Source organism: Nasonia vitripennis, chromosome 3, assembly GCF_009193385.2.
Source record: "Nasonia vitripennis strain AsymCx chromosome 3, Nvit_psr_1.1, whole genome shotgun sequence".
In the NCBI taxonomy this organism is placed as follows: domain Eukaryota; kingdom Metazoa; phylum Arthropoda; class Insecta; order Hymenoptera; family Pteromalidae; genus Nasonia; species Nasonia vitripennis.
In genome coordinates this window covers 22049584-22062413 of record NC_045759.1, presented here as the reverse complement: position 1 = coordinate 22062413, position 12830 = coordinate 22049584, and the positions used below count along the sequence as shown (strand labels likewise).

Below are 12830 nucleotides of genomic sequence, written 5' to 3'. Positions count from 1 at the left end.
GTCGATTCAAACTCGGCGGACAAAAGTCGAGTTATTATAGGACTGCGCGAGAGTTACCCGAAACGGGGGAATAAAACACTCCCCCCTCTCCGACTATACGATCTCGCCTCTTATTATATATCTCTCAAACTCTCGTCCCGTCGCTGCAGTTAACAATAATCGCTCAATGACACACTTAATTAGCAGGTGTTCCGGCAATCGCGCGCACGGCCCCCAGTAAATCTCGAATATCCCCGCGTCGTCTTTGTCGTCCCCCTTTTAGCGCGACTCGAGAGAGGGGAGTGTTAGAGACTTTACTCCACTTGGGGTTAGGAGTATTAACGTCTGTAGGTGTTGCCAGCGCTTGTGCTCTTTTTTTTATTCGTCGAGAGTATATATATATATATATATATATATATATATATATAGCGAGGGACTGGCGTGGATTGATCGACTTTACGCCGCTTTTTACGTGGCGTTTACTTTTGCTCTCGCCGACAAGAACTAATTGGTCCTTCGGAGGCGATTGGAGGAGGTTCTGTATGATTCTAGGAGCTCGATCTTGCGGGAAAGATTTCGCTTTAATTTTTCTGTACTATAGTCGAACTGTGAACGCACGCATATGGACTAAGGCCAGAGCCATAGAGCGCAACAATGCTCGGCTCACGTGCGTGAAAGATCCCATATATACACACACTTCTCCCCGAAATCCCCCCTTTGTCATCATCGTCGTATCCTGTACACACACACCCTTGCTCTTTACATCATAAAACACCCAAAGGATCGGCCGACGCGTAAGTCTATGTGCAAGACACATGCGATGCGGTGAATCATGCCGAAGCGATTCATACAACGTCATTACGAAAATCTCGCGTTCGACTTTTTGATATAGGGCGAGAGCTATACTGTAACTCTCGGGAGGATGTAACCGAGCTTGCGGGTATAGCGCGCGGAGCAGAGATGAATGGCGCTTCGAGCGAATGTGTATACCTATGTACACACGGGAGTGGAATGGATATGCACTTTTCAAATTTTCCCGCTCTCTCGTGTGCACGCTTTTGCGAAATATACATCGCGTATAACGTATAACGCGCAGAGATTCCCGCCGGGGCTATTTTTGCTGTTCTGAGGGATTGGCTGCTTTTGTCGGGCACGCGGATACGTCGTCTGTATTTTCTCGGCTTTATAAGCAATTTAATCGCTGAAGAGGCGCGCGATCGTGCGGCCCATCGCTAGCGGGAGGTACTGCAATAACATCCTCTCTCACGGGCTGCGAAGAGGAAGAGCGCATATCGTATATACAACACAGCGGCCTAACCCGTGTGGAATTAATCTCTCTGTTGCAGGCAACGTTTTCGTGATAGCAGCCATACTGCTCGAGCGCAATCTGCAGAGCGTAGCGAATTACCTGATCCTCTCGCTGGCCGTCGCCGATCTGCTGGTCGCCTGTCTCGTCATGCCTCTGGGTAAGTGCGCCGCTTTTCTTCTATTTTGTCCAATGTAAACACCTGATTAGCCTCCCTCTCTCGTACGACCCACAAGCGGAGCAGACAGTTTCCTCGAGCCGCTTTCGCATATAGCATAATATGCAACGGCTGAGGTATCGGGGCGTATTATACGGCTCACGTCGCTTCAGGAGCTCGTAACTCCCGTAGAATACGATTGTGTGTACCGACTATACAATATGCCTCTGAAGCGTCATGGACTATGCTCGCGATATCGAACTAATGTGCTACACGCACTCGGCAACTTGATGCGCGTATCGTTATATATTGCGAGAGCCGCGCAAGATTTTGCTGCTTTTCCAATCCTATGCAATTAAACGCAGAGAAACGCCGCGTCTCGTATACGTATCGGAATAAAGTACGGAGACATAGTGTGTGTATACAGCTGCACTATAGTGGGAGAGAGAGAGAGAGAGGGCCAGTCGTTTTAGTGCGGTATTGTTGGCAGGAGCCGTGTACGAGGTTGCCCATGAATGGGCTCTTGGTCCTGAATTATGCGACATGTGGACCAGCAGTGATGTATTGTGCTGCACCGCTTCCATTCTGCATCTGGTCGCCATCGCCCTTGACAGGTTGGTTCCGCATGATTTTTTACCGCAATTTCTTTCTCGTTTTCGCATTGCATATACTACGTCGTACCTTATATTAAAAGACATCCGCATAAAAAAATCACCGACCCGCACGCACACGCGAGGGCATTATCCCCGTGAGATGCGGCCATTGTGCGGATCTTCGGACGCACAAAAGATCTCGAAATCCTTGTATATATACAATAAAGCGATCTTTCCCGTATTCTATATACCGCGGCCAAACACACACGTCGTCGTCGTCAGAGGGAAAACCATTAAGATGCTTCGTATATGCACTGACCTCTCACGAGTTATCTGTTTAATCGCGTTTCTAGCGAATCCGACGTTATCAATTTTACATCGAAGCCGCTAATGCTCTAGCCAGCCGCAATTAAACTATATTATTCTAGCCCGAGCCATTCACCGGTTAATGCGTATAATAATAGTCGAGAGAGAGAGAGAGAGAGAGAGAGAGAGAGAGAGAGAGAGAGAGAGAGAGAGAGAGAAAGAGAGCTGATGCTGGTATCGAGTATAATCGAAACGTGCGCCGGGCAACCCGAGCTATGCACATACAGTTTCCCGCTGCTCTGCTCCGGTCCCAGATCTCTCTATATCCGAGACTTTTTATATATATATATATATATACACACACACACACACACACACATACATCTATACACACTGTATCCAGCTTCGTCTCGGCTTACGCTACCGCCGCGTCCGCTCAATTACGTTTATCCCCGATTACTAGAAAGGAAGGTATAGCCGCGAGTAATTAGCCGCAGGGTCGAACGTGCGGAACCAAAGGTGACGGTACTATACACGGTATTGTATATACATATATACACACACACACGTTCGATTGTGGAGAGAACTGCAGTACAGTACAGCGTTCGAGCTTTGATCAATTGTGCAGGGCTGCTGTATTATTCAGCGACGCGAGTCGCCGATTATCTTAGACCCTTATTATGCGCTTCTCGTTTATGATTTTCGAGCCGCGCGGCTTGTTAGAGACGACGATTGAATGGATTCCGCTCTCTTATATTCTTATATAACTAATGGATTAGTCGAGACAAACTCGATTTTGATACATCCCACGGTGGGAGGCTATACTATACTGCATTACAGACAATGGTTGTATGGCCAATAAAGCGTAAAGGTTTTATCGCGCCCTTTTTTCACCTTTTTATTTTTATTCGAAGAAAGTACACTTAACCGAGAGCGCGGATAATTTAATTCCGCAATTTTCCCGGGATTGTTTTTCATTTCGACGCAGTAGCTGACTATGTGTGTTTAATTAACCCGGATTGTTGAATTTTCATCTAGGGAATAAATGTAGTCGGGATAAATTATGCGCGGAATATCGAATCGCCGACGATGCTACATCTACACACGTCGATACACACACACACACACACACACATGGAATATAAGAGCTGCGGGCAAATCCTACGCGGTATATTTCACGCCTTCGCGCGAAAATAAAAGATTCCATCATCTCCTTCTTCTCCGCGACAAACTTGTACATGCATCGAACTCGCGGCGGCTATATAGACGTATGTTTATTTACAGCCTCTTTGCGCTCGTTTCACCAACAGCGTGCACGTATATCTCGTACATATATATTCGGAGACGACGTATCGAGCAATTTGCAGGAACCAATGTGATAGGAGGCGAAATCAGAAAAAGTCGCGGAACAGCCCGAGGGAGCAAACATCGATATCTGATTTCTGCTCCTATGCTTGTGCCTATATGTATATACCTATATACTCGTCGTTTTTTAACATCGCGCCGCGCTCTTCTTCCTCGTCGCGAATTATTTATGAGATTATTTATCAGAGTCCATTGTGCAGCGCGAACGGCTTTCTTTTCGCTGCGTAAGCCTCATAAATTAGCCGCTGGGATATTTATAGCGCGAGTGACAGTTTATAAGGGACGCGAAATTTTTATTCAATTTCGCGGCCGTAATTCAGCGATATGTCTCGTTTCTGCCGATGCGCCGGAAAAATCGGTTATCAGTCGAGAGACACTCCACATCGAAGTATAAAAGTATGATACTCGAGTAGTCGGCTAATTTGCGCGCGATAAGTAGCTCGTACAAACTCCCTCGCGGTTGTAATCAATACGCCGATGAGCCACCGGGCGATCGGAATGATAAGGTGTCGCGAGAAAATTACAATGGAGATTCGCATTTTTACGAGAGCCATAATGACGAGACATTCGAGACTTTCAGTATACGGATCGCCGGTTTCTCGACTCCCGCACCAACTCATTAAAATTCGAGAAGCTACTTTCGGCTGCGTATAACGTTGTGCAACTATAGGATAACGTAAAAACGAGCTCTGCGCACTATCGCGAAGTAGAGTATAGGAAAAAGTTTACTTCGGTTGTCCGCGCTGCAGCGTTACTTATCTCTCTCTCTCTCTCTCTCTCTTTCTGCAGCGAGAAGCTCGGAATACATTGTACTTCTTCGGCGAAGCGCGCGGGTAACTCGGTATATTCTTTGCAATCTAAGAAGTAAAAAGCTTTTATTTTGCAGACGAAAGAGAAGACAGAGAGGGAGAGAGACGTTCTTTTGCGTTCAAGGGTGTATGCACAAAGGCGGATTTCCATGATATACTTTTAAGAGTATAACTTGTATTCAATTACATTAGCGAGTTACATCGAGAGAATGTATAAGTAGCTCGAATTAACGTTTTCAAACCTGCCAGATTCAAAGTCAGTTTATCGCGATTATTCTCCGCGAGTCCAAGAAAAATACACAGCTGTATTTCGCCGTAAGACGTTTGATTTATCACACACATAGCTCCGAAGTCAAACAGCGACAGAGCATCTGCTGCTCCGCTGCTGGTACCAGACAAAAATTCCAGCGCAATTTTACAGTCGGACATAAATCTCCCTCTTCTCGACCACCTACATACATATACTTTACCCCCCGCCGGCCATCTCCTATACTCCTCGAAAACAGCGAGGAGAAACGAAATAAAATCTCTATCGCGCTCCTACCACGCCTTCCCTAATTACGTAATTACTCGCGCGCGTCTCCTTGCCGAAGGCAAAAGCGCCACTAATTATTATCGCGAGCATTATATTTCACGGGCGCGCGGAGAAAGTGAGCTGGAGAGAGAATCGCCGAAAGTTTTGAGCTTCTTTCCCGGAATCGCCGTTGCGGGAGCAATTAAACCGCGACGACTCGGCCACTTTCCGGCGAACTTTCGCCGCGGCGACTCGCTCTATACCTGCTCGTGCAGCTCTTTCCACTATGTGCGTGTAGGAGGTTGATAGTTACGGCCGTAGAGCACGAGCCATTTGACTTCTCTCTCTCTCTCTCTCTCTCTCTCTCTCTCTCTCTCTCTCTCTCTCTCTCTCTCTAACTCGGCCACTCGCCGCGGGCCGCCTGATAAATGTCGGATTTCGGCATCGAGTGCCTTGGCTCGTAATGGATAGGTATAGACCGGCGGCGCGAGTGTCTTTCGCTGTAACGAAAATTAAATTACACGCTTTTCTGAATTTATATACATACATTCCCCGGTTTATTGTATCGAATAGCCGGAGCAGAATTTTCCGCGGCGAGGAATCTTTTCTCAGCGGACAACTCTCCGCAAAACATCGTACCTACAAGAGTGGCCGAATTTCTCGCTTCGGGCACAAAAAAGAGCCGAAATACTGGACTCGGGCCAATTCGCTCGCGTTCGCGGTTTTTCTAATCTCGCTACGCGTGATTTACCGCCGCGAATCCTTATCTTGTCGTGAACAATCCCGGACGATGAAGGATAAATTCAAGAATCGCGCGCTGCCATAAACATTAAGTTTCTCGCTCTTTCTCTCACTCTGTCTCGGGAATAAGACTCTAACAAGCCCAGTGGAGGTATGTACAGCTTCCTTAATTCATGAGAAGCAGTGGCGCAAAGGAAACAGCAACTACTGCTGGGAGAATACGCGCGTGTAAGTCCCGCTCGCTTGGCCGCCCAAGCGAAAGCCTCTTGTTGTCGCGCTGCAGCTCTGCCGCGCGGCTCTTCCTTATTACAAATTGGCCGAAAGCTTTGTAGCGGTAAAATACACGGCTATGCGCTGCGCGGGATTCAAACCGGAGTAATTGGCTTTGGCGATCCTCGAGTGTATGGATTATATGTACGCGATGTATAAAAACGAGAAGTGACTTCTTTTCAGAGACAATACCGATTCAATTCCGTTGCGCTTTATCTCTCCCGCTGGAGTATAGTCTGTCTACATTCAAATGGATCGTGGGTGCGGTGGCAACACTCGTTGCCTATATATCGATCCCCGAGTGAGAACATCCGGGGATATCGAATTTCTCGGCTGCTTTCGTCATGCCGCCGCTGCTGCTGTGCACAAAAAACGAGGATCGGTGTCCGGGGCGTACAGATTTTTCCAACGGATTCGACCGGCGACTCGATTATTCGCCTGGTAGGAGCTGCGATTTCAGGGAAATATGTTTCGATTGCCCTGGCTCTAGGGAAGAGGGATTTCACGGACTCGTTTGTGTAATTATATAGATGTACGAATGATTTTTTTAAAACTTCCTTAGAAGCAACTGCCCAAGGTTCTGCTCAAGCTATTATTGCGTATTTTTTCGTCCTATTCACGCCTATAATTCACATAAAAATGTGCTGAGACATCGAGAACGCCAAATAAGTGAACACAAAGAAACACGCGATTTACAGCCTTCGGTTCGGGCCGATACTTTGTCCCTTAGCAGAAACTGCCCGAAGTTTTAGCCTACCTATTTATGTGTGTTTGTCCGTCCTCTTCAAGCCTATGTAGGTTACATTAACGAGAAAACGTGCCAAGGTACCCAAAACGCCCAATAAGTTAGCGCCAGAATTTCACGATTTTTAGGGTCGGATATACGAGTCGATATTTCGTCCCTTAGCAGGAACTGGAGGTGGTACAGGCCTACCTAGTTTTGCGTGTTTTTCCGTCCTCTTAAAGCCTATGTAGGTTAGATTAACGAGAAAACGTGCAAACGTACCGAGAACGCCCGATAAGTGAACCCTAAGAAACACGCGACTTACAGCCCTTGGTTCGAGCCGATGCTTCGCCCCGTAGCAGCAAGCGGTGGTGGTATTGGCCTACCTATTTTTGTATGTCATCTTTTTCAAGCCAATTATTGAAACGGTTGTATGGTGTCTAAATGAGGATCGCGTATAAGTACAACTTAGCTCGTAATACTCCAGCTCCGCGTACTAGCCATTGCAAAACTATTCGTAATTTGCATATATAAAGCTTCGCATCTGTGTAATACTGCTAAGGTATAATATACAAAGTTAGAAACGAAGTGGACGCCGCAGCATTCGACCCGCTGCGTATGTGCTCGTCTAATGAAAGCACAAGCTTCGAAATTAAGAGTCGGAACCTGATACGCTTTCGAGCGCACTCCATAACGTAAAATCAAAGCTCACGTCCCCGGAGTATGCTTCCGCCCGGTAGTCTCCTCAAAATTACCCTCCAAAACGTGCACCCATAAAAAGTAAAAAAAAAAAATTAATTAATTAATTTGCAGACGAAAGCAAGAGAGGAGATAACGATGACTTCCCGGCGCGCGTGTCTCCTCGCTCCTCGGCTTTAATTACTCTCGAGTAGCACTTAAATTTTTTACAGCCCCGCGGCTAAAAGAAACGCGAGGCGTAACTGCCTCCTACTCGAAAGAAAAGCCAGGCGACACCCAATTAGCGCGCGGCGAGGTAAGAGCCACGCGGCCGCTTTGCCTGCGACCATTGCCTTCCACCCAGCCGCGGCCAGCATATATATATATATATATATATATATATATATATATATATATATATGAAAAGTAGTTAATTAGCCAGGCTCGTCCCTCTCGTTGAAACCAATTGTCAGCTGTAGGCACCTAGAGACTGTACGCACCCGTGATGATTATTTTTTTCGCGATAGACCGAGAGCTTTTTATAACGAGCGCGTAGCTTGCGAAACTTTCGCGCAGTAGTACGAGCCGGCGTACGGTCAGGCGGGACGTCCGTCATCGTGACGGCCCGCGGGGGAAAGTTCGTTTCATAAATCTCGGGAATAACCCTTATTAGAGAGCCTAACGAGTCTAACTAACAGCGTAACGCGCGCGCGCGAGCGGCATAGCCAACGCGTACATATAGAATCCAAAGTCCAAACTATGCCCCCCTACTCTCGCCCGAGCGAGTCGTTCCGCTACATCATCCGCCCGCAAGCATCTGAAATATTCCCCGAGGGAATTCCATTCAAATCTGTGTTGCTTAAATCGCTCTCCTATTCGCGCATAGTTTCATTACTCCGTATACTCTTTCGCGGCAAAAATAAAAGGAAAGTATCATACATCTCGGGACGGAAAAAAGCTCGTTTAACAAATGGCCATTGTTAGCCGCGCGGCGCTGATTCCCGGCGGTGCATTTTTGCCTTGGTCTTCGATTAATGCGCCGTGTCGTGAGAGAGCTTTTGTGCGAAATCGGCTACCATCTGGCGAAATTGCCACTCCCCGGCGTATCGTGTGTGCTAGACGCTCTCTTTTTTGCTCTCGGCTTTTCTACCGTGCTTAACGACGCTGCAAGGATCCTCGACGACCGCGACGACGACGAATCGCTTTCTTTTCGGGGGAGCTGTTTACTCGATTGCGCTACTCGGATTTTCCCCTCGTATAAAAACGTTTACACTCGTTATTGCATTCGCAAAACTAATTTTTTACAAGCCATCGCCGAGGATGTCGGTGAAATTAGCATATGCAATCGAGATCCACATGCAGCGCTGAAAAATTCTCCTTATACCGCGTAGCGAACGGCAAAAACGGTCACGGCGCATAATTTTCACTCGATCTATAGCTATGTCGCGAAAAATTCCGCGCGCGGATGTAACTCTGTCCGGTGGCGCAGCTGTGTGTATGTTGATTCGGATAAAAAGGGGGGAGGGGGAGGGGACAAGCGCAGCAGCCGGCAAGAAGTGAAATGTTTGTTCGGCGTTGCATATGACGCGCTGCGAATCCTCATCCCGCACGGAATTTCATTCGCGCGTATGACGAGACGAGATGCGCATAACGTTAAAGGTGTGCTTCGCCCGGAATATACAATACCCGCGCGATGAATTCCCGACGTATGCAGTGTAATCTGCATACATCCATAGAAGCCGTACTTATTATCGCGTATGATGTATACACGAAGTTGTATACGCGTAAACAGTAGAGGGTACATCTTATAGGCAAATGAGATAAATGTCCCGACGGCTAAGAGACGTGCCGTAATAATTCCTTAATGCGCTGCGTGTATGTGGGAATGCTTCGCTCGCGGACTAATAAATCAATGGGGATTGCGCGGTATTCGCTTTGTCTCGTACAATGGACACCGTTCGATTAATTTCCGCCGATTGATTAGTTGACGAGTTCGAGCAGTGGGAGAATATATCATTTTCTTATTCGCGAACCGTCGATACGCGACGCGAAACTTTTTTCTATCCGCGAGTGTATTCCACAGGTTGCTGGCGCAGCACGTCCGCAACATTAAATAGTCATTACGAGAATCATCCACGCCCGACTGGCTTAAAGGGATAAGCCGAAATCCCTTTATCGGAAATGAGCTATATAGGAACTCGCTGGACGACGCGAAACTTGCCCGCGCGCACGTGCAGCGCGCTAAAACTTGCCCCGAATTATACCCATACGCGAGCTATATAGAGCAAAAGTGGATTTCCTTTCTCTCTCCCACGATTCAATCTAATAACCTCCTGAACTTTGCGGAGAGAGAGAGAGAGTAGCAGCGGTATAGCAGCAACGCCGCAGGGCCAAACTTTCGAAGACACATCCTCGACACACTTGCAGTAACAGCAGCGTGTGTCTCTCACTTTCTTCGAAGCTAGTACGGCTGCAGTAATAGTCGTGCAGCGGCTTTATGGTCTCTCCCTCTCCCAGAGAGACTTTCTCCCTTTCGACGCGAAGGCCGTATGCAGCCAGCAGTTTCCTCCCTCTGGAAGATTTATACGGCCGCGAGATATCTGTTTACCCCAGTCTCTCTCTCTCTCTCTCTCTCCCTTTCGCATTTTTACCTTATCTCTTACACTGCACGTTTCACTCGCAAATCGATTCATGATCGCGCATAAGCTTTGCGCGCTCGAAAATGCATTTTCGTTGTCGGCGGCGGAAATTTTCGAAAGCATAAATCACACGCGCGCGCGCGCGACGATATTCGATTCCCAGTGAGCTTGCCTCGCGATATCTTATTCAGGATTCAATTAAAGCCGCACGTACGAGATAGCTGGAGCGAGTAAAGTCCCACGCGAATATCGCCGAGACACAATCGTTCAATAATGCAGCGATCTCTCGTGTACACGTGTGTATAAGCTCCACGTGCGCGGCGTAACCTGAAATCGAAGGATTCGCCTCGTTGATTAGCTTTCTGATTAAGCTGCGGGAATCTCGACGTATAGGGTATTCAAGACAGATACCGATGTGTATCGCCCGCGATGAATATTTAGGGCGCCGAAATCCGCCTCGGGAAAAACAATCGCGACACGCCGCTCCCACTCGGCGTCTGAATACTTCACGAGGGTACCTGTTTGCTTCGCTGACTCCTCGCTTCGTATAGACGCGGCTAAACCGAATTGGAACGCCGATCAATTACTGCGTTATCAGCATTTAAAGAAATACATAAAAAGTCTCCGCTCACAATCATCTTGAAAGCTCTCTCTCTCTCTCTCTCTCGCTCTCTCTCTCTCTCTCTCTCTCTCTCTCTCTCTCTCTCTCTCTCTCTCTCTCTCTCTCTCTCTCTCTGCCGATAAGGGCCGCGAGCGGCGAGGTGCGAATTACCCGATTGACTTTACGAGCTTGCAGCCGGTTATGGCGCTAATCACGGCGGACCGCGTGTGTCGTCGCAATAAACCGACCGCTCGGACTCCAAAACGATAATCCGCGGCAGCACGCCTAAACAGGGAGCGCCGCCCGCGCACGTCGGCCCGCACGAACGTTGACTCGCGCTACTTACCGTTTAACTGGGCGGTACGTTCTCACGCGAGCTGCTGTTATGCTCCCGCGCAAAAAAAAAAACCAGGATAATCGAGATAATGCAAGCTCGGCCGAAATTGCCGGACTGTCGGCAGGCTGAGATAAGCCGCGAGCTTTTTCGAGGCTGTGCTGAATTTTGCGACTGAATTCGTCTTTTTTCTCTCTCACTATGTAACCGAGCGAGAGTACTGTAAATTATTTTGTAGCGGGCAAGAAGGGCAGTAAAGAATAGTTTAATTAGCGAAGAGAGAGAGGGAGACGCGAAAAATAGAGTCGTAACGTTCAACTTACATCCGAGACTTTTTCCCCGACTTGTGAAAATGGGTCAGCGAGATTTTGGATAAGGATTTTAAACTTTCGGGCATAAACTATCGAGAATAATATTCGAGAAGATAGAAGTACGGCGCATTCGGGGTACATCCTCTTTAAGATGCTCTTTACGAAATTACTCTCCGGAAATTTCGAAACGAGCGTATAAGCGTCCGGTTCTCCGACGTGCGTTATAAGCCGTGTTATTTTGGAAAACTAAAAACGCAGAGCTTCGAAAACAACGACGGGTCGGCGCGAAAAGTCTTAATTATATCCCCTGAAAATATACGAAGCTCCAAGCCCCCGCATCGAACGTATCATTTTTCGACGTTAATAAATTTCTCATCAGTGTAAAAGGAATTTTAAAACCCCGACCGCAAATGAAAGTTTTAATCCTGCAGCGCAGCTTTCCACCTCGACACGATTTTTTTTTTGTTTGTTATTTTTCAAAATTGACCCGTTACTCCTCCGAAATCCCTTTGATTAAACGCGAAGAGGAAGCGCAATTTATAACTCCGCCGACGGAAACAGAACCTCGCATAAGACTCGTCCATTAATCTCAGCTTTTTGATTGGCCGCAAAGCGTACACACACACACACACACATATATATATATATATATGGCTCAATAAGCGGGCCTCGCTTTTCCCCGAAGCAGGACTACGAGACAGGACGAGTCCGGAGTCGCCTATACTGCAACTAGGTCAACGCTTAATTAACGCCCGGATTCGCGGATAATATACGTACTACCATCGCCTACGACGATAATAAAGATCTGTGTGTGTGTGTGTGGGTGGTGGGTGTATAACGTATCAATTACTTTTCAGCGCGGTTTAAAATAAAAAAGGAAAAGCCCGTTCGCTGAAATTTGCATGAACTCAGCGCTGGATTTGCACGATATCGCCGTCTCGATTGTGTGCGTAGGTGATAACGCAGTCAGCGAAGCGCGTAAGAACTATTATACACACACACGTCGATCGTATGCATATCGACACTGAATTTCGCGTATACAAAAAGCTCGCGAGCGTGGGCGCGTACGTGAATGAGCATCAGCCGCTTAACTAAACAAGAAAGTTAAATTATATCGAGATAAAAGCGCTAGTGGCATTTCACGCTCGGTTGATCTTTCATTAACCCTTTTCGATGAGAAGCGACGCCGGCCGAAAGTGTGTCAAGGATTTTAGATGTCGCGGTGCGGTTAAATATTCTGAAAAAACAGTCGCGCGCGGCTGCTCTGTCCAATTACGAATTCAATTAGCTCGCGGCGCGCGACATTCGAATTCGACGTTGATACAGTAAAAACAGAGCCTTTACAAAGAGTAGGGTACAAAGCAAATCGAATTCATAACAAACTCCCAAAGAAAAGACACCGTTGCCTTCACTGTTCTCAACGCACGCAACAACAGTTCGGTGTAAACTCTAATTACGGTACGGGTACACCCTCGCTCTTCTCTGAAAAATTCGTGCACGGCG

The 12830-nt window shown here is 47.4% G+C and overlaps 1 protein-coding gene across 3 annotated transcripts in view; it reads left to right on the top strand.

Moving 5' to 3' along the window:
• LOC100120231 (5-hydroxytryptamine receptor) overlaps positions 1 to 12830 on the top strand; it is an 88382-nt gene that overhangs the window by 67670 nt on the left and 7882 nt on the right. For 2 of the 3 annotated variants that reach the window (XM_031927760.2, XM_016984368.3), the window contains exons 4-5: positions 1326 to 1445; positions 1933 to 2056. In XM_031927760.2, coding sequence (XP_031783620.1) covers positions 1326 to 1445; positions 1933 to 2056 — 244 coding nt within the window. The remainder of the gene's footprint in view (positions 1 to 1325; positions 1446 to 1932; positions 2057 to 12830) is intronic. The other variant, XM_031927761.2, reaches the window with a different exon arrangement.